A 21,363-nucleotide genomic window follows, 5' to 3' on the forward strand; every position below is an offset into this window, starting at 1 on the left:
TTAATCCCAAATTTAAGTAATTTCACATAAAGAAGCAAAAGCAGGAACTTCACTTCCAGACGCGAAACAAAAGAGGGCAAAAATCTGTAAGTTGGAAAAATAAATGCCAAACTCAAATAAGTTCTGCTGAAGAAGAGAGAAAAAGAGAGAGAGAGAGAGAGAAAAAAAAAAAAAGAGAGAAGAAGAAGAAAAAAGAGAAGAATTCTGCTGATTCTGAAGAGAAGAGGCAGATAAGTTTTACCGAAGAAGAGAGAGAAAAAAAAAAAAAAAAAAAAAAAAGAAGAAGAAGAAGAAGAAGAAGAAAAGAGAAAAGAATTCTGCCGATTCTGAAGAGAAGAGGCAGATTCTGAAGAACAGAGAGAAATGAAGGAGAGAAGAAGAAGAAGAAGAAAAGAGGGAAGAATTCTGCCGATTCCGAAGGAGGCAGATTCCGAAGAAGAGAGAGAAAGGAGAGAAGACGAAGAAGAGAGAAGAAGAAGAGAGAGGAAGAACAGTGAGAACTTACCTGGATTCCGAAGAGAAGAGGCAGATTCGTGGGAGAAGTCGGCAGATTCGTCGCAAGCCCTAGCCCTTTCCTTTTGCTTCAGTCTCTTTGCTTTCAAATCACTTTCCTTTTGCCTTTTATTTTATTCGTTTTGGTATTGTAAAAAACAGTAATAATAAAAAAATAACATAAAATAAACATATTAAACAAATAAGAAATAACAATAAAAGGAGACGATTAATAAGGCGTGCCTTTGGTGCGCCTGTGGCCTTACGCCTTAGTAGCATAGGCGCGCGCCCCCATCAACCCAGTCGCCTTAAGTTCTTAGAGGTGATATGATGGCGCCTGTACGCGCCCTGCGCCTCAGGCGCCTTTGACAACTATGAATCCCGTCTTGAAATCTCTTCAAAACCCTTCACACCCACTAGGGTTTACACAAACTTGCCCTAGGGTTTCAACCACACACCTAGAGCTTTACAAACATGTCTATGATACCATGTTGACTTAAGATATAATCAAATCAAGAGTAAGTGATAAAGAATAAGAAGAAAAAGAAAAGAAAGCGGATGAGAGAAAAAGAGAAAAAGATGGGGAAAGACAGAAAGAATGAAAGAATACTTTCATCATTCCACCACATTCTATTTATAATAACAAGTTTCAGAAAATACACATATGCCCCAACATTATATAAGTAATAACAAATAAGTCCTTGACAACAGTTGTTCATCCGAGACCATGATCTAATCGAATTCTTCATCTGTTGGGTTCGAGAAAGTTGTTACTGATCCCACCATGCAAAAGCACCACTCTAAGATGATAGGCGACCAATTTAACTTTCTTTTCCTCCGCAATACCCCTAGAATAAAAAATATTGTCAACTTTCGAAAGCCAGTCTAGAAACCCTTTGATATCAAGTTGACCATTAAAAGGCGGAAGTTCAATTTTCATCCAAAAGTCTCGCTGATTTATTTGGGCCTCATGATCTCCATGTGATAAAATGATACCTTCAATCTCATCAACGCTTGAATCAGACCAGACCTCCGTTGAAGATGACCACATTGATTTCCAGCCCTTTGTCATGGCTGATTCACACCATCAGGTTGGTCTCAATATGCCTATTACGGACCTACGCACGATTCATGGCTTCAGTTAAATGTTCAATTGCTGTCTCAATCTCCTGTTTGAGTTCCTGACACAATTGTTGGAATTCTCCCACAATCACCGCACGTTCTCCCTCATTACCGTCCATCGAGAATGTCCCTAATACCAATTTGATACAGCATATCAATGAAAGCAATTAAAATAATTAAGAATAAGATCGTATTCTTTAAACACTCGAATCCACCAGAAGAGGTTGAGAGAAACTCTCGATTTTCTAATATTGATAAAGAAATAACTGGTTCCTAAACTATTACAATAGCATGTATTTATAGGCCTTAGCAAAGTCTAAACTATTTAGGAAATTGTTCGAAAACTTTCCTAAAACGGACACTAGACTATTAGGAAATTAAAACAATGAATAACTTTCCTAAAACATAAACTAAACTATTAGGAAATTGAGACAATGAGAGTAGAAACTAGAAACACTGTTCACGAGCACTGTTCACACAATGTTCACGCGCACTGTTCGTGCCTGTTCATTCATGTACTACATCACTATGTAATTCTTATTAATTGTGATTGTGTGCAAATGGTCCCCAGATCTATCATGCAGCTATCGCTGGTTAATTAATTTTTAATTTTTTGTATTTTTAGTTTTTCTATTATTAAAAGATATGCCTCTAACATCCATCTGTTGCTAGGTTTTTATTGGACTTGGATATTGCGGCTCCTAAGATTACCATTCCCACCAACTTCCACCCGGATAATAAACATTCAACCAAACTTCTGCTTGACTTGGGAAACTTAATCATTCGTAGTCAGGTTGATTCAGAAACCTAATTCCATATATATTTGCCACATTTTGGAGCCATGTTTTATGTAAAACATGTTTAATATGTGCAGGATGACCGTGAAAGGGGTTCACCTGACGAGATGAATATGTACTTGCAATTTGACCTGGTTTTGAGCGATGTATCTGCTTTTTTGGTTGATGGTGATTATCGATGGAGTGAAACCTCTCAGTTAAGTGTTGTTAGTTTCTTGCCTGTTATTGACAAGTGTGGTGTAGTTCTAAAGTTTCAACAGGTAATATTCTCCTTTTGTTTTCATGAGCTTTGATTTATGTGTAATTGTTTGGCGATGTTTCAAGCGATTTACGCTATTATTATCATACCACTTTGTCCAGATCCGATCAGAGAACCCTTCCTATCCTTCAACAAGACTCGCTATGCGACTTCCATCCCTTGGGTTTCATTTCTCCCCTGCTCGTTATCATCGGTTGATGCAAGTTGCAAAGATATTTCAGGAAGTGGATAGTGAGAATGAAGATGTCATTCGCCCTTGGAATCAAGCTGATTTTGAGGGGTGGTTGTCTATTCTTAGTTGGCAGGTCTTGCCTTCTGCATTGTTTGTTTTTTAAATTTTTTTAGCACTTCGATGTTTTCCATTATGGTTCTCTTGACCTTCTCTATTCTTATTTTCTCTCATTCTCATTGTTTTAGGGTGTGGGAAGCAGGGAAGCTGTATGGAAACGGAGATACTTATGTTTAGTTGGGCCTTTTCTATATGTACTTGAAAGCCTTGGCTCTAAATCCTACAAGCAGTGTCTCAGGTAAGAAGTCAGCACTTCGTAGTGTACAGCTAAAATGTGATTGTGGTTCTTGGTAAGCGACCCTTATAAGATAGTTGCAACTGAGGTGCCTCTCCTCCTCGATCAATTCCACATCAAATCAATCTCTTTGTTGTTCTAGTGACTGATTTTATTGTCGAATCCAAGTGTTTCTGTCATGATTTACATTCAACTCTTCACAATACTGTTGGGTGAATTTCAAAGTGCTCTTCAAGATCCTTTGACTCAAGCTTCTGGAAAAGAATTGCGTTTTGAAATTTGTTCTTATTTTGATTGTAGGTTCGAGAAACACTTGTGATGTGAGGTGTTTACCTATAATGCAGTAGAGATCCCCAGTAGAGTAGGTGAGGTGGAAGTTGCGGCAAACTTGTGAAACAGAGAAAGAGTGGCAATGTAGAAGGTTACCACTGTCTCCCTTTGTGAGGGCTTAGAGGGTGAGGGAAGAGAGGCTTTAGAGGACTACATAGGTGAGATATATTATAGTATTTTGAAGAGAGGAGAACGAGAACTTAAATGTTTAGAATGTAGCTCCTGGTTCTCCTCCTTGGGATGACACCCTTTTTATACCCAAAGACGAGATTCTGTGGTGGCATACGTGGATATCAATCAGAGGTAAGACAAGTAGGTTTATTGTGGTGATAAAAGGGCATAACAATGAAAAGAAAATAAGGGTAAAGTATGGGTCATCACCATGAGGTTAAGGAATTTATTTAATGCAATAAATAATGGCAAAGTAACCATCTAGAGTGGACATGGGCTAGCGAAGGAGTCTAATGGCTTCTCTCTCTCTTGAAGTCAGGTCGAGAGATAGTTGGACCATGTGAGAGGGTGATTCTCCTTGTCGATGGGCCTTAGACTTTAGCCAGCAAATCTAGCACCTCCTAGAATCCTAGTAGCCCAAAGGCTGTCATGAGTCCTGCTCCCTACTCAGAATAGGCCTCTTGATTCTTTGAATCATCCTTGAGAATTATATGCAATTGGGAGTTTCTCGATGGTTTGAGCATATCAAAACTAGCCTGTGACTCCAGTCTAAATATCATCATTGAGGCTTAACCTTAGGAGAAGAGGTCGTTGAGAAAGAGAATGCTGACGTTAGCGCCACGACCTTGGGCTAGTTCCATCATCGAGCCTTCGGTAGACTTAGGGTCCATGTGGAGTTTCAAGTTTGGAGCTTTCATGTCTTGGTCCCTGAAGAATGTATCTGCCAGATTTTGGACTAGGGATCTTTAATGGTATGAGGACGCGGATTCTGAGGGGGAACCTTTAGTTGATGAAGTACAGACGTGCGCGCGCGCGCGTGTATTCATGAGGCATTAATCAATAACAAATAAATAAAAGAGAGATGTCCTTGTGGAATGTCCATTAGTTCTTATTTTACCACTTCAATGTTACACAGCTGGCTCCATTAAGTTGGGAGCCACATTCCGGCACGGATCAGTGAATTTCTGATTGGGTCACTCTGATCAGTATTTGCCAGTCATAATGTGTGGAAGGGCTGGGACTCATGAGACTGGCTTGTAAAGTGCTCCGAGGAAGAGTGTGGCTGGTTTGCCGAATCTTCAAGGGTACCCTAAAGAATCACCTTCTAATGGTTGTAGGTAGGTTTTTGTGGAGAGTAAAAGGTACAACCCTTGAAACACAACACATTTAAGCTAGAATTCATTTCCAAATCCCGACACATAAGAGAGGATGCAACTTTCTCATAGCCCTCGAGTAATGATCAACCTTAACCTCTAAAAATTGTTCTAAGCCTTTGATGATTCCCCCTTTACACAAAGTGATAATGTGGACACCCATCTCATTTTATTATTGGAAAGAACTCATTTAGAGGAATGTATTTCTTATTTTCGACCAAGTTTCTGTTTGAACATTATCTTTTTAATTTTAACTCTCTCTGGAAGACACTGGTTGATTATGCATAAAATATACCCTTACCTAAAGGCACATGTACTGGACTGAAGTTGTGAATTTACATTTGGATTAGAAGTTGCACGTGGAATATAGGATTGATGTGGAATGGACTGCCCTGATACTGGCAGTGTTTGTCCATGTCAAGATTATATTCGACGTCTTTGGCCATTTTAGAACCTCATGTTACTTATTTGGTGAAGGTTGCACAACGTATGATAAGAGTTTTAAATTGATTTCTAGTATTATTGATTAAAACCTCCAACTGCTCATGGTGTTGTTTTTGGAAGGTGACAAGATCTGGTTTGAAGGAAATCAGAAGTATATGGCTTTGTGGTGGGCAATGGGCTGTTGGTTCCTTTCTGGTATCAATCATGATATATGTTTTGAAGATTTTCTCTGGAAGATACTTTTTTGTAAACTCTTTTGGCATGAGAGTGAATAATTATGGGCTTGTGGCAGATTATATGTGTAGCTGTGAGAGTGGGATGGTTTTGCGTCGTCACTTTGTTATGGTTGGCGGACACTCAGTATTATGTATATGTTCTCCTTTTGGGGGTTGGAGAGGATTCACTGAGGTGGTTAGCCTGGATAAAATGATTTTTCTTGATAAATCTTATTATAGGAGCTTGAGTAGTTGGAATGTTACCTCGGAGAAGCCTTGGAAATCTAAGGTTGTATGTAATATTGCTTGAATTTCTTGGATAATTTCACTAAAGAATGTTTTTTCGATTGATTATTTGATCAAGAGGGGCAAAGTTCTGCCTAATTGGTGTTATGAAGTTCTATTTAACATTACCCAAACAAAAATGTTCGATTTTGTCTCTTTTAAGGTCCAATATTTTTTCTTAGAGATGGTGAGGGAGGCTCTAGACTCATGATTTGTGAGGTTTCGAGAGCTCATCTTACATGGAATTTGACGGCTTTAGGTTTGCTCCGTTGAATTTGTTGGGGAATGTATCCTCTAGATATGCAGTTGCTGGGATCTAAGCTGACAAAATTGTTCTTATCGTGCTATTTTCATTGTATTTAGAAAGAAATAATTTCTTGCACGTGCACTACAATCAACTTTCTGAACTACAGTTTTGTTTGTCTATAATTTTCCACTCTCAGCACCTTGGACAGGTGGAGATATAGTTGATCAATGATAATGCACTTTTGCTTCCACTAATATTTTGACCGAGATGAGTATTCTTAAGAAAATGTAGGTGTTTTTTATTTTATGCGGCCCTCTTTAGCCTTTCCGAGTGTTCTGTCCTGTATACTTCGGTTGTATTTGGGTTGTGCCCCTTTTGATGCCTTTGTTTATATATTTATTATTTATAAGAGAAATCCAGTTTGTCTTTCGAAAAATGGTATGATGAGGGTGCCTTCATGGCGATCTTTTGCTCTCATCCGTTGGATCTGTGGATCTGAATGATGTCATCATCAGTGGATCTAAGGGACGTAGCTGTGAACCCTCACCTTCATTGTAGACTTGCTCTTTCTCTTTCATCTGTTATGTATCATTGAATTGATGATAATGTTATGTGCAGAATCTTTCATTATTTTTATTTGTTTCTTATTGATGGAAACTTCTGATGTGCTTCCTTAGCCTACGAGGGAAACAACTACATCAAGTTCCAGAAGAAATTGTTGGCAATGTGGAAGATGTATTGGCTATTACGGATACTTCACGATCTAATAGCAAGGTTGTTGACATGGTTTGCAGTTAACTTTTGGTATTGTGCCATTATGGTGACCTTTTCGCTTAAATTTGAGGTGTTCCTTGGTTTCATGAGATTTCTATCTTCATTAGTTATCACTTGTATGTAGGTCGTGGAAGATGTAAACGCCTTAATATTACGGTGCGACTCCAATGATTCAAGGAGAACTTGGCAGACCCGTCTGCAGGGTGCTATTTATCGTGCATCGGTGTGTTGTCCCTCACTCGCTTTTTTTGAAACTGTTGATTCATATTGATTGCTGCTGCTCAAAATATACACTTTGCCCACATGTCAATATATTTTGTACTAGGAAGGTTCATTGGTTTGATGGAAGATAAATTTCCTCTGATGTGATAGGCTTGCAATAGCAGTTCTGCACCTCCTTCACCCTCCTCTCTCCGGAAAATTGAAGTTCTTTCAAATTGGTTTTGTTATCTAGCTGTTTGAGGGATTTAGTTCTTTTTCGTTCTGATTCAGTGCTTATTGTTAATTAATGTTCTTTGGGGTTCTTTCAAATACTCGTTCCATCTTCCTAAATTTCTCTTTCTAGTGAAGGGTGTTAATCTATGTGGACTGGGGTTCTATGTTTGGTACTTTGGGAAATTATTATTAGTATTTATGGTATTGTATAGCCACAACACTGGACTAGATTGCCTATGGAAGATGTTTGGTAGTCTGATTGCTAAATAAACTTGCATGCAGAAGAGGCTCAATAATTAATTTTCTGGACATGCACATTTCATGATCATATCAGCATTAGTCAAAACACATATGATCATAGTCTCGAGATTTTATGACTGTAATACTGGACCTTGGAGTTTAAATCTGTTTAGGATGTTGCACAATGCTCTGTCTATCGAGGTAGTTGGGCTGGAGTCCTTTTGGGGAAATGATTCAGGGATTGACCCTTAATTGTAACATGGTTATTGGCAAGTTTTTCTTCTTTCATATGGTGGTGTATTAATCATCATCATCATTATCATTTAAGATGTTTAACTCCCGTCATAAAATGATCATCATCATTTATGACGGGATTTAAACATCTTATATGATGATGATAATGATGATGGTGACAGGATTTAAAAATATTAATTTGAATGCGAAAAGAGGACATGGTAATTAATGTCAAACAGACAACCTTGTGACTAATCCAACTCCAGATGTGGAACTTAAACAACATGGAAATCTAGCTGGATTCCTCTGAATTTTGCTAGGAAGATATAGGAGTTGACACGGACTGCTTTAGCTTCTTTGGTTGAGAGTATCTGTGGAAAATGTTCACATTCATTTTTTTCATAGATTTGTAACAAACAATTGTGTGGGAAGCTATGGTTGGTGTGTCTTTTGTTTGGCGAATGGCTCTCCAGTATATTATATTGCAGTACTGTGATAGAAGCATCATAAATTACTTATTTTCTTATTAAGAAGTTTCAATAGTTTTTTTTTTTTTTTTTCCTTTTCTTATTATAAAGGAAAAATGTTCACATTTGTTTTTCATAGATTTGTAACAAACAATTGTGTGGGAAACTATGGTTGGTGTGTCTTTTGTTTGGCAAAGGTCTCTCCAGTATCTTCTATTGCCGTACTGTGATAGAATAAACATAAATTAGTTCTATTCTTATTATGAAGGTTTTTTTTTTTTTCCTCCTTTTCTTATTAAAAAGTTCATTATTTTATTGATAAGATAATGTATCAAATTGCAGTTAAGTTCTACTCCCTCCGTCCCGAATTAGATGTTGCTTTTGGTAAAATAGATTTGTCTCACTTAGTTTTGTGTGCAGGGTTCTGCTCCTGTCACTGGTTTATCAGAAACTTCATCAGATGCTGATGACTCAGAAACAGAAATTGCTAACCGTGAGGTAACAGATATGTCAAAGATGGAGAGAATGTTTATAGCCGGTGAGCTTGATGAGTTGAAGATATGTTTCAGTTATAACGGTCAGGTAGGCCTGGCTAGCCTTCAAAGAATTTTGAGGATGTTTGCCAGTTTTGTATGTTGTATCTCTTGTCATAACATCATGGAATTCTTGGGGTTTACGATTTGTTTCTTTATTGTTCTTCCTCTAGCATGATCAAAGTTTCATGGAAGTGCTTCTAGCTGACGAGAGTCGTTTATTTGAATTCCGAGCGATAGGTGGTCGGGTAAGATCAAGACTCAACTCTATGTCTGTTTATGGATTGCTTTGTTGGTTTCCTCTGTTGAGGATTTAAATGGCTCTGGTCAAACAGGTCGAGCTTTCAATGAGAGAGAAGGACCTGTTCGTTGGCATGATCCTGAAATCTTTGGAAATAGAAGATTTAGTTAGCTGCAAAGGAATTTCTCAGCCTTGTTATTTGGCAAGATCGTTCATGTGGAGTGCAGATGCGATATCGGTTTCCGATGATTTTGGGAATCAGAGTAGCGATGGAGATGATAGGTTTTATGAGGCATCGGAGAATCTTAGTGATTCTGTTGATAGTCCAGCACGGTCAGCGCGAAAAATATCTGAGTACCTGAGTTACCAAAACTCTCTCTCCTCTGAAAAGTCAACTTTGACGTCACCTGGTTTTGATCGTGTTACTGGCTTGCTTCCTGACGACATTGTTCAAACTGGAAGTGATCTAATGGAACTTACTGATACATTGGATAGTTTTGTGAGAGCTCAGATAATTATTTATGACCAGAACTCGCATCTATATAATAGTGTTGATAAACGGGTGAGTAGTTTTTCAAGATTCTTCCCATACCTATTTATATGGCTACTAACTTACTTCCTCAATGGTTATTTCAGGTTACAGTGACCCTTTCCACCTTGTCCTTCTTTTGTCGTAGACCTACAATACTAGCTATTATGGAATTTGTTAATGCTGTTAATGTTAAGGATGAAAGCTGTGAATCTTTTGGTGACAATTCTTCAATAGCCATTGTGCATCATGATAGTTCCAGGGAAGATGTGGTTGATAATTTGCAGTCAACTACAGTTGAGGAGCCTGTAGTTGTTAAAGGTTTGCTAGGGAAGGGGAAATCCAGAATTATTTTCTATCTAACATTGAAAATGGCTCGTGCTCAGATTTTGTTGATGAATGAAAATGGAACTAAGCTTGCTACTCTGTCCCAAGATAATTTATTAACTGATATTAAGGTTGAGTTGGATTTTTTATTTTATTATTATTAGTATTATTATTGTATAAATATTTTTTAATCTAAGGATTATGTGTCACTTCATATTTACTTTAATGCCTATCTGACTTATTATATATATATTTTTCTCCCAGGTGTTTCCATCTTCTTTTAGTATAAAGGCAGCCCTAGGAAATTTGAGAATTAGTGATGACAGTCTTCGAAGCGACCATGTTTATTTCTGGGTCTGTGATATGAGAAATCCTGGTGGTAGTTCATTTGTGGAGGTATTTGTTATGTTGTTATTCTAATGGTCTTACTCTTCAGAATCTTTTTTCTTTCAAGTTTGTAAGTTCCATATAGAATATTTGTTAATTAGACTTCAAAAATTTGAACGAATTTCGTGGGAATTGTTTTCCCTTCTTGTGGTGGTGTTATGGAGTTGAAATGGTCTTTACTATCTTATTTATAATTCATTTGTCTATATGTTAATTTGTAATTAACCTTATTTTTAGATTATAAAAGCATTCAGGGGTGAAATCAATTTTTTTTTGTTATTCATTAATTTTGTGCTGAAGTTGAATATTTATGAAAATATAATAATAGTAGAAATACAATATAGAAGAAAAAGGAGAGAATTGTATAAAGGCTTAAATGAGATAAATCACTCATTCACATCTCTAGTATTTATAGATAAAAAGGGCACATGCTCATATTACAAGAAAGGAAACTAAATCAAATCTAAATCAAATCACAACATATTGTAAAACATATTCTATGGCATATTCTATAGCATAATCAAACCTCTGCTAATATGGTAAGTCATTCCATAAATCGTGGCTATCATATATGCTAACATATGCATAGTCAAGTCTTATGCTATTATGGTAAGTCATTCTATAAATCGTGGATATCATATATGCTAACAATAATGGATACTGTTAAGTGGGGTCTGGATTTTTTGGGCTTTGACTTGGGCAGTGATGGAATTGTGATACAGAGAAGAAGAAAAGAGAACAGTGTTGGGGGAAAAATTCATCAGTCTTACAACCTCTCTCACTGCTCTCTCTATATGACGATTTTACATCACTACAAAATTACCAACGTGCCCCTTATGAAATAATCTCAAGTACACCCATATACATTAGACATTCTAACAGGCAGGATGTCAGGCTACCAAGTCAACAGTGAATTCACACAATAGAGAGGACTGTCAGGGAGTCTACTCTAGTCAAGTTTATTACGACTCTGCCAATTCGTTCCATATCAAGCGATACGGATGCAAATAACTAACAGTTTCTCTAGTCTGGATTTTGGCAGTGAATATGTCTTGAAATGAGTTTATTCAAAGACTATTAAGTAGTAATTATGGTATGAGAAGTCTGAAAATGTCATGGAAATAGTAAGAGTTGTCTTTTATGCTCTTTGGGTAGTCTAAAAGTCTTTCTAGGAAAAGTCAAGTTTCATTAATAGTTGTACTATAAAAGGGGCAGCCCTCTTTATCTGCTGTGACCAAGTCTTAATCAATATATTTTGAGTTATTATCAGTTTATAAACTTCTCTACAGGTTTTCCCAGATTTCCCTTTGGAAATCTGGGCTCCGACGGTGATTGGAGTATTTCTAGTCTTCCTTACTACTATAAGAAGACTTGTTTCTTTTTCTGTTTGCTTCAGATACTTAGAATGTTGCTAGACATTAAATGAATGCTTCATAATTTGTGAGACTTCTTAACCACTCTATTTATCACATGTGGTAAGGATCCCCATGACCATTACCATGGTTCCAAAAGCAGCTCACTCCATAAACCTCCCTCTTAGTACCATAATCTAACTCTTTTGACACACCATTTCCACCTCTGTGTTCGTGGCTCACATCATATGAATTGATTCAACATTTTTTTTGTATCTTATTTGGTGGTGATATAATTTAATCGTTGAAAGTAGATTCGTGGTAAATGCAAATTTAGAAGTATGGGTTTAGTATAACCCATGGTTTTAAAGGTAGGATGATACGGTCTGACTCAACTGAGTGGTAACACACTTTGTTAGAGTCGATGATTTTTGACCCAATTTGTTGTTGTGATGAGAAAGATCACTAAATTAACTGAGTTCAATCGGGTTTTGTTGTTTGTGCACGTATATATGCATGCACGAGTGTACCTATCTTTTCAAGACATGGAACAAAGGTTTGCACATGATGTCCCAAAGATTGTTTTCACCATATCTTTTGATTTCTGCATTGTTTGTTACATTCTAGCTTCTCTTTTATCCTTTACCTTTTCGATTGTTGCTTTTTAAATTTTTTTGTCTTTGTTAGCCGTTACGTCTAATTTACAATATCTATCCTTGAATCTACAGTTGGTCTTTAGTTCACACAATGCTGATGATGAAGACTATGATGGTTATGATTTTAGCCTTCATGGGCAGCTTTCGGAAGTACGTGTTGTTTATCTGAATCGCTTTATTCAGGAGGTAGATCACTGCAGTTCATATCTCATTAGTTCGTTACTGCCGTATTATGTGTTATTTCATTTTGATGTAAATTTCGCTTGTAGATTGTTAGTTACTTCATGGGCCTTGTTCCCAGCAATTCAAGGGAAGTTGTAAAAATAAAGGATCAAGTAACAAACTCGGAGAAGTGGTTCACAACAAGCGAAATTGAAGGATCACCTGCTGTAAAGTTGAATCTTTCACTTAGGAAGCCTATAATAGTAATGCCTCAGAGAACGGATAGCCTTGAGTAAGTCTAAACACCTTCCCTCCCTTCCTTACCAGCCCAATTACCCAAACATGCATCATCATTTATTGTATAAAGTGGAATTTCAACCTTATCATTGTGCTGGTTGCATTTTTTAATCTTTTGTTTCTGTTACAGATATCTGAAGCTTGATGTTGTTCATATTACTGTCCAGAACACCTTTCAATGGTTTTGTGGCAGTAAGAGTGAAATGAATGCTGTTCATGTTGAAATATTAACAGTTATGGTAAGTTTTTCCTCTTTTTCCCCCTCCTATTTGCAACTCAAATACTATGGGGACTTGAACCCTCTACCTTCTACTTTGGAAGGTGAGGAAGTACCACTTGCTTCAACCCTTGGTAGTTATGATAAGTTCTATATGCTGACATATACGAGTATTTTTTTCTTCTTAAAAAGCGTGTTTCAACTGCTAGGTCAATGAATAATTGAAACTGTGGATCGATTCCATTGGTGCTCATGTTTATTAGAGAAAGAAGCCTATTTTTTGCTGTCAGCATTCTTGATAATACATCTTTCTGATTCTCACATTCTGTATCTATAAACTTGGCTTGGCACAATACCTAGCCATATTACTTGATGGCATAATTTTCAATTTATTGCAGATTCTTGTCCAGATACACGTGTTTATATTTTTTCCTACCCAAAATACATGTTCTGATATTTACCGTACTTAATGTAGGTTGAAGACGTCAATTTAAATGTCTACACTGGAACAGAATTGGGTGAAAGTATAATTCAAGATGTGGAGGGGGTCTGTATTGTTATTCGTAGGTCACTAAGAGATTTGTTGCATCAGATACCAAGTACTGAAGCTCAAATTAAGGTAGTGAATTGCTTGATTGTTAGGATTGGTGATGTTGTGGAAAAAAATTAATTTGTGATTTAATCTTTGGATTTTTGAAATTTAATGAATAAATATCAAGCGGTTCGTGATTTATGGTGATTGATTAGATATTTGTACTTCAGATAGAAGAACTGAAGGCAGCCATGTCTAACCGAGAATACCAGATAATTACAGAATGTGCAGTGTCTAATATCTCAGAGACTCCAAATACGGTGCCCCCATTAAACCATGATTCTGTTACATCTCGGGTTGATTTGGTGGAAACTCTAGTCCCTCATGATTCAGATGCTGACGAATCTGAAACTCAAATCCGTGAAACCTGGATTTCCATGAAGGTTTCTGTTGTCATTAATCTGGTGGAATTATGTCTGCATCATGGCATAACTAGAGATACATCTCTGGCTACTGTGCAGGTATTTAATAAACTCTGCTGAATTTGTTCTGTTTCCAACATGTAGTTTCTTCATATCAGTATAAATTCTCTTGGAAATTTTTTGTCAGCACTCAGAAGTATTTCAAAGTTTTGAAGATGGTTATTTTCTGCAACTGAGTGCATCTTGGAAAAGCCTGATTTATAACCATGGTTCAATATAAATTGGTCGCATCTAACATTGCCATTACCAATTGTTAGTTATGGCTACGCTGCTCGAGGTGCTGAGTGGGGTTGCCTGAAAATAGATGTAATTATTTGCAGTATTTTGTACAAAGTGACTGCTTTCAAACTCAAACCTTACATTCATGCGCTTGTGAACCTGAGATTTTACTTAATGTGAAGATTTAGATCTCAGGTTAGTTCATGAATCTGTTTGAACTATGGAGGGAGTTTGGGTGGAAAAACTGCATACCTTCCCACTTTTGTGTTTCAACAGCGTGGTATTATATTGTTATAATTGTGGAAGTTTTGATATGTCATTTCTCTGCTGATGTCTGATGAACAATGGTGTGGGATATATATATATATATATATATATGTATATTTTATATTCAAGCGATATAACAATTATACTTAAAAATTTATGTCGTGAGAATTTAAAAAATTGATTTGCTCAGAATGGATGGACTAACGATACACTTTCTGGATGACATTTTAAGGTGTCTATTATGCTGATGATATTATTTAATTGATTAAACTAGACAAGGATTAAATGCTAAATTGGAGTTTTGGAGGGAGGGTTTAGAATTAAATGAGTTTAAGATGAATTAGAATAGATCTAAATATATATATTTTAACTTTAGTAAATTTAAAAGTACAAATAGGGATGAAGTGAAGATGTGCTCTTGTCCCTCTATATATGACATTTCTTGCTGGAGGGTGCCTATTGTAGAGCTCGGGATGTCAGATCTTTCACCTCTCTCGGAAAGTCTTTCAAGGATCACTACTCGTACACTTGAAAAGCCACGATCTCCGGTCCAGTAATGGAGTCTGTAACCGGCATCTTTTCTTTGAGCGATGAGCCTTTTCTTGTTGCTTGGCTCGCAGCTAGCCCTGGGCTTGAATGATATCCCCCTTCAGTCACTGGCTTGGTATCTGACAATCACAGCACAATGACCACATCTCTTTTAACAAATAAAACGACTACGGCCTAGAACCAGCCTTGCTAAACAAACAGGCCTGTGCCAACTCACTGACCCCGCCCTTTAGGATCAAGAGGTAAAAAAACAAAGGTGATAATTTTCATTATACAGGTTCAATTATTCATAATGAAGGAGAAGTTGGAGATGATGCTAATAATAAAATCAAGGTAGAATGGCTAGAATTGAAAAGTGCGTTTAGTATATTATGTGATCAACGTTTCTCGCTCAGATTGAAAGGGAAGTTTTGTAAAACAGCTACTAGATCAACCACTTTCTATGGTACAGAATGTTAGACTGCTTAGAAACAACATATGCATAAAGTGAGAGTGGCGGAAATGTGAATGTGAAGATGGATGTGCGGCAAGACAAGAAAGGATAGAATTAAAAATGAACAGATTCATGAGATGGTCGAAGCAGCACCAATTGGAGATAAAATGAAATTGATTAGGATGGTTTGGACTTATGTGAAAAAGACCAATAAGTGCACCAGTTAGGAAGCATGGCATGGTTCATATTTACGGTATTGCTAGGGAAGGGAAAGGTCTAAATATAACTTGGCTATAGTTAGTAAGGAAGGATATGATAACATGAGGTTTGGTTGAGGCTATGTCTTTAGATAGAAGAGCGGAATGGAAAAATAGATTCATGTAACCGGCTCCTACTAGTTGGGAAAAAGACTTTGCTTAGTTGGGTTGAATATTTGATCAAAATGGGCAAAAAGTATAGTAGTTTGGAGAATAAATGTCCATTATCCAGTATTAGTCTTGCCAATTGTGGGGTGTTGGGATTGGTAGACTTGATTCAAGTATAATCTATGGCATTAATAGTGACTCCTCTAGACTTGAAGCCACGTTATGAAGCTCAGCTGTCCGAGCATTTTAACATTGCACCAAGCTGGTGTTATTAAAGACGCGCCTGGGCTCATACAGGCACATGGTTTGCACCTGTTATATGCCCAGGTGCAGCGACATTCGTCAGGCACATGCCTGGGCGACGCCTTGTCCTAAGTGTCAGGCGCCAATAGACGCGCGTGACTGCTATTTGTGAAATACCAACTTGCATTTTTTATACTGTCCCCAACTTTAACAGTGATCTGAAAGTCCTGGTCTCAACAATCAAAACTTCATCATCCTCGCCCGACATCAAATACAAATCATCCACCCTTCAACCGGATTTCACACTCACTCTGATGGAAAACCCCAAACACCTTCTCAACTCTTCTAACTGTCCTACTGCATCTTTTGTTTCTAGTAAGAGCGCCAAATCTGGGGAATGAAGCGTAACAAGCCTCTTAAGCTGTTGGACTGTCAGGGATTCCCCACTTCTTGACAGTTTCATGCGAGTGCCTTCATTATTAAGTCTTCCTCCACCCTAGCATCTTGCAGTGGACAACCATATCACTTTTGATATTTTTAGTTAGCTGTTTCCTTGGTGGACTTTTTTGCTGATATTTCTACGTTCTTGCATTTATCTAGCCAGACCCCTTTTGGTAGTGAGATATCAGTCATTACATTGTTAATAAGTTTGATATTTATCCCATTAATATATCTCTTCATTGTACCTGGTGGATTATTTCATTGTCTTTTGGTGGGCTTACTTATTCTGTTATTTCAGGTTAGTGGTGCTTGGCTTCTTTACAAATCTAACACACTAGGAGAAGGTTTTTTGTCAGCGACACTTAAGGATTTTACAGTGATTGATGATCGTGAGGGGATTGAACAAGAACTAAGGCTGGCAATAGGAATGTCCAAGAGCATTGGGTACAGTCCTTTACAGTTTCTGACTGATGAAGAAGATGATCACATGATTGGGACACAAAATAATGGCGTAAAACCAGTTCCTGCTATGCTTATTTTTGATGCCAAATTTAGTCAAAATTCCACATCTATTTCTTTATGCATCCAAAGGCCTCAATTGCTTGTTGCACTTGATTTTCTGCTGGCTGTTGTGGAATTTTTTGTTCCAACAGTTCGAAGTATGCTGTCGAATGAAGAAGATGAGAATTCCTTACATATAGTTGACGCTCTCATTCTGGATCAGTCAAATTTCTGTCAACCATCAGCTGAATTCTCAATGTCTCCTCAGCAACCGTTGGTTGCTGATGATGAAAGATTTGACCACTTTATATATGATGGTAGAGGTGGAACATTGTATTTAAAAGACAGGAGGGGATTCATTCTCTCTTCCCCTAGCACAGAAGCTATAATTTATGTTGGAAACGGAAAAAGATTGCAATTCAAAAACGTGATTATCAAGGTGTGTATATTTCTTGTATCCACCTGTTGGTTTATGTGCTTTGTGTTTGATTATATAAGGTCTTTTTGTCTGGAAATTAAACAAGATCGAGTTATCTATTGTTGCTACAGAATGGACAGTATTTGGATTCATGTATTTCACTGGGAACCAACAGTAGCTATTCTGCTTCAGAGGATGATAAGGTATATTTAGGTACTGGGGATGATTGTCACCTTCAGAATGCTGCAGGAGAAAGTTCAAATGATTTTCCATCTAAAAGTGTTGCTGTTGGTAGATCCACAGAGTTTAGCATTGAGTTACAGGTATATTATTACTAATTTTTTGTTTACATCTTTGCTACAGGAGAATAGTTTGGGTAGATTAGGGCTCAGTACTGTGTGGGACTCTGAAAAGTGAATATTAACTTGTTGAGTAGTATTAAAGAGATGAAAGGGAGAAGGATAGGAAATGAATCATCTTATGCTTTATTTTTGTAGTTTTTATTCTGTGATATTAACTTGAATAGTAATAAAGAGATGAAAAAAGGAAATGAATCATGTTTTGCTTTATTCTTGAAGGGGTTCTGCTAAATCAGACAAAACACAATTGTGTGTAAACATTGGCATGATTGGTGTATACAATTGGAAGGAGTTTGGCAAGAATTTAGAAGGATAGAGACAGAGTAACGATAATACTTTGATTTCTCCACTAATTAACCTTTATGTGCTGAGACACTCTTGTAACTGTTTGTTTACGTGCAGAAAATTGGAATATCTGCTTTGCGCTTGCTCATATCTCTCAGATTGGAGTTTGCCAAGTTTTTAGCACCGTGATGTCCACCCATTTGCTTATCTTACCCTAATGAGCCTTTACCTCAAGCCTCCATGACAAAAGTAATCCAAAAATCTCTTTTGGATTTGTTGCGAGGTTTCTTAGCCATGATCCACAACATGAACGCTATGGTTCTGACAATATGTGTGTTGGATTAGAAGTTTACCCCTTTACCTACCACCTAGGTTTCTTGCACGCTACACATTACCATGCATGATTACACCTACCATATTACCATTTATAGGTTACTTGTTCACCACTCACTACTCACAACCTTCTCCTATATATAGGATCCTATTGTGCTATTTAGATACAATGCAATACAATATAATCTTTTTTCCATTTCTTTATTTCTAACATGGTATCAGAGCTTTTCGATTTTATCGTGGTCACCGTCGGGGATGGCACCATCATCCCCATCCCTGGCGGCAATCAACCTTCAAACTAATGCTTCCACACCCCAACCTTCAAACTTACGCCTCCACACCTCGCACCACCAGCTTCCACCACCGTGACGGACAATACGCGCATTGACACATGCTCCTTCATGCAGGAGGATGCTAACTGCCACGACACAGCCAGCAGTAGTGCCAAGTCAGCTATTAACCGTGCCTCCATCTGCATCATGGGTGAAAACCCATCTCCACCAAATTTCCATCAGGCTGCTTTCATGATCTTGCCTTCAATCTCAAGTTGACCTTGAGTTTGAGGGGGGTTGTTAGATTACAAGTTTACCCCTTTACCTACCACCTAGGCTTCTTGCATAGTACACCTTACCATGTATAATTACACCTACCATATTACCATTTATAGGTTACTTATTCACCACTCACTACTCACAACCTACTCCTATAAATAGGACGCTATTGCACTGTTTACATACAATGCAATACGATATAATAGTACATTCCTTTATTTCTAACAATGTGCATGGTGTAGCATGATGATCTAAAACGAATAAGAAGATTGCCTTTAAGGCACCCTAACATCTTGACATTTAGCAGGTTGTACGTCACCAAGTGCCTTAGAGTAATCAAGCGTCCATACTCTTTAGATTGGACCACAAACACACGACAGCATTGTTGAGACCCAAGGTGATACAAACCTACTCACAATTTCTAGTAATGGCCTCGAAAGTGCTCGAAGCTGCATCCTTTGGATGTGTGGCGATCGTCGTAAGTTACACTATGATGGATTTGCACAATGCAATATCGCTATAGGAATTGGGTCCAAGCTTTCCCTAGCCCCTTCTCATCAATGGACTCCTAATGTATACTATGATGTTTGGCCCGAATTTGGTGTCGGGTCAACCAGTTGGATGAGCTTTTGACCAGTTTTGCTTGTGGGTTGTGGGCCCTAATTAGTACTCTCTTGTAGCCCGATATATAAGGGCGCTTAGGGTTTGGAGTGGGATTTGATTGAGACACTGAAAATCACAGAGAGAGAGTGAGGGGCTGAAACTTGTAATCTCCTATTTTTGCGTAGTGAAAACTTCCGCCGCAGCTCCACCGTGGATGTAGGCTCTGCTGAACCACGCTAAATCTTTGTGTTCTTTGTGTGGTGTGATTACTTTTCTGTTGTGTTTCTTGATTTATTCTTGGGTGTGTTTGTTGTAACATTTACGAAGGGGAGCAATCATGTTTTGCACCATATATTACATGGATAGTCTGAAAAACTTCTAACCTTGTAAAACAAGATTCGGATTTAATTGGATCTTGGGTTAAACCAGAACCATTTTATGTCTATTTATATTTGAATCCAACCTGAACCCAAACCAGATCTCCAAAAGAAAATCCATATCTGCCTTTTTTATTAAAAAAAATATAAAATATTAAATTTTAGGTCATATCCAATAAAATTAACATTAAATCGGATTGGGTCAGTACTCAGATCAAATCCAATCCATTTCATGCCCTAATGTAATATGAAATGTGGATTGTTTCGGAATGTGGAATTGGAATAGGAACTTGGAAATTCCACATTCTTAAAAAATTTAGCACAGTGGTTTAAACATGTTACGTTATTGTTTTGTTTTGGGTGTTTCTTGGCAACTAGGCTTATGCTTTCCCCAAAAAATTAGTTATAATTAATGATGTAGAATACCAATGAAATACACAAGTTATCTTACTTGTGAAATTCAACATAAAAAGTGATATTGCATAAACATTGAAGTTAGGTTCTATTGTGGTCTTTTCTTATACTTTTATCCAAAAAACCTTTCTTATTTGATTTCCATTCCTTTTTCTTTAATTCGACTTTTACCAGAAGAAAAGAGACTGGAAAAAGATAGGAATGTCACTAAATTTAGTGTTTTTCTAGAATGGATGTTTAATATGTTTCTAAAATGCATTTGAACATGGTAACACCTAGATTGTTGGCGTTTTTAGATCATGGTCTACATTCGTGGCTTCTAGTGCAGGGTTGCGTGGCGTTTGTCTTAGGCACTCAGCAATCACTAGGATGTATTCCTCATATGTAAGGACCCGGATACGGTAGAGGCAATAAACAACAAGGCATAAGCATTATGCTGTAGTACGCTTTATTCAGATAATTGGAAAGGGACAGTAGTAGTAGGCAGTGAAAAGAGGACTGACTTGGTAATCTAACTGTTCGAGTTGACCCTCCCTGTAATATAACTTGCTGAGCCACACTAAAATTGAAGGGACCAAGACTAGTAGCTAAGAAAGAGAGTACTTCAGTTTCTTTAGGTATGTCCTCCTTTCACGGCATCTGCTATGGTTAAAGTTGGTAGACTTTGTCTTGACCGAATTCTCGAGGTTTGGAATGGGTGCGTGGAAGGGACATGGATAGAATTAAGTAGTGACTAAATGTCTATACTTTATTTGCTTATATAATTTACTTTCACTGTCTCTAAAGCTGGTAGGAATTTTGGCTTTGGTTGCTCGAGACTTAACCTAGATCAGTGAAACCTCAAACTTGTTTTGGACTTCTAACTTTTATGAAGGCCTGTTCTTTGCCCTGGAGACTCCAACCCAAGCTTGTCTGGTCACCCATGGCAAGGATGAGGGTTGCATCTCGCTTGTCCTCTCTACACCTCACTTTGGTGTTGGAGTTCACAACGTACAAATTTTCTTCTTTTATTTTTTAACGTGTACCCTCTAAACATCCATTTCATATAACATTCAAAATCTCTGGTCATTCATGGTTAATTTTATTTTGGGATGATGCGT

General features: G+C 37.5%; 1 protein-coding gene across 1 annotated transcript in view; it reads left to right on the forward strand.

Annotated features, from left to right (window-relative positions):
• LOC132283907 (uncharacterized) overlaps positions 1 to 21,363 on the forward strand; it is a 141,273-nt gene that overhangs the window by 61,549 nt on the left and 58,361 nt on the right. The window contains exons 16-33 of the mRNA XM_059785943.1: positions 2,287 to 2,407; positions 2,489 to 2,671; positions 2,772 to 2,975; positions 3,088 to 3,197; positions 6,718 to 6,814; positions 6,939 to 7,037; positions 8,611 to 8,772; positions 8,897 to 8,971; positions 9,059 to 9,526; positions 9,601 to 9,951; positions 10,085 to 10,216; positions 12,288 to 12,401; positions 12,485 to 12,669; positions 12,805 to 12,913; positions 13,367 to 13,510; positions 13,654 to 13,944; positions 16,721 to 17,362; positions 17,473 to 17,664. Coding sequence (XP_059641926.1) covers positions 2,287 to 2,407; positions 2,489 to 2,671; positions 2,772 to 2,975; positions 3,088 to 3,197; positions 6,718 to 6,814; positions 6,939 to 7,037; positions 8,611 to 8,772; positions 8,897 to 8,971; positions 9,059 to 9,526; positions 9,601 to 9,951; positions 10,085 to 10,216; positions 12,288 to 12,401; positions 12,485 to 12,669; positions 12,805 to 12,913; positions 13,367 to 13,510; positions 13,654 to 13,944; positions 16,721 to 17,362; positions 17,473 to 17,664 — 3,679 coding nt within the window. The remainder of the gene's footprint in view (positions 1 to 2,286; positions 2,408 to 2,488; positions 2,672 to 2,771; positions 2,976 to 3,087; positions 3,198 to 6,717; positions 6,815 to 6,938; positions 7,038 to 8,610; positions 8,773 to 8,896; positions 8,972 to 9,058; positions 9,527 to 9,600; positions 9,952 to 10,084; positions 10,217 to 12,287; positions 12,402 to 12,484; positions 12,670 to 12,804; positions 12,914 to 13,366; positions 13,511 to 13,653; positions 13,945 to 16,720; positions 17,363 to 17,472; positions 17,665 to 21,363) is intronic.

Source organism: Cornus florida, unplaced genomic scaffold (genome assembly GCF_030987335.1).
Source record: "Cornus florida cultivar Cherokee Brave unplaced genomic scaffold, ASM3098733v1 CherokeeBrave_3.0.0_Hap2_Chr11, whole genome shotgun sequence".
NCBI lineage: Eukaryota > Viridiplantae > Streptophyta > Magnoliopsida > Cornales > Cornaceae > Cornus > Cornus florida.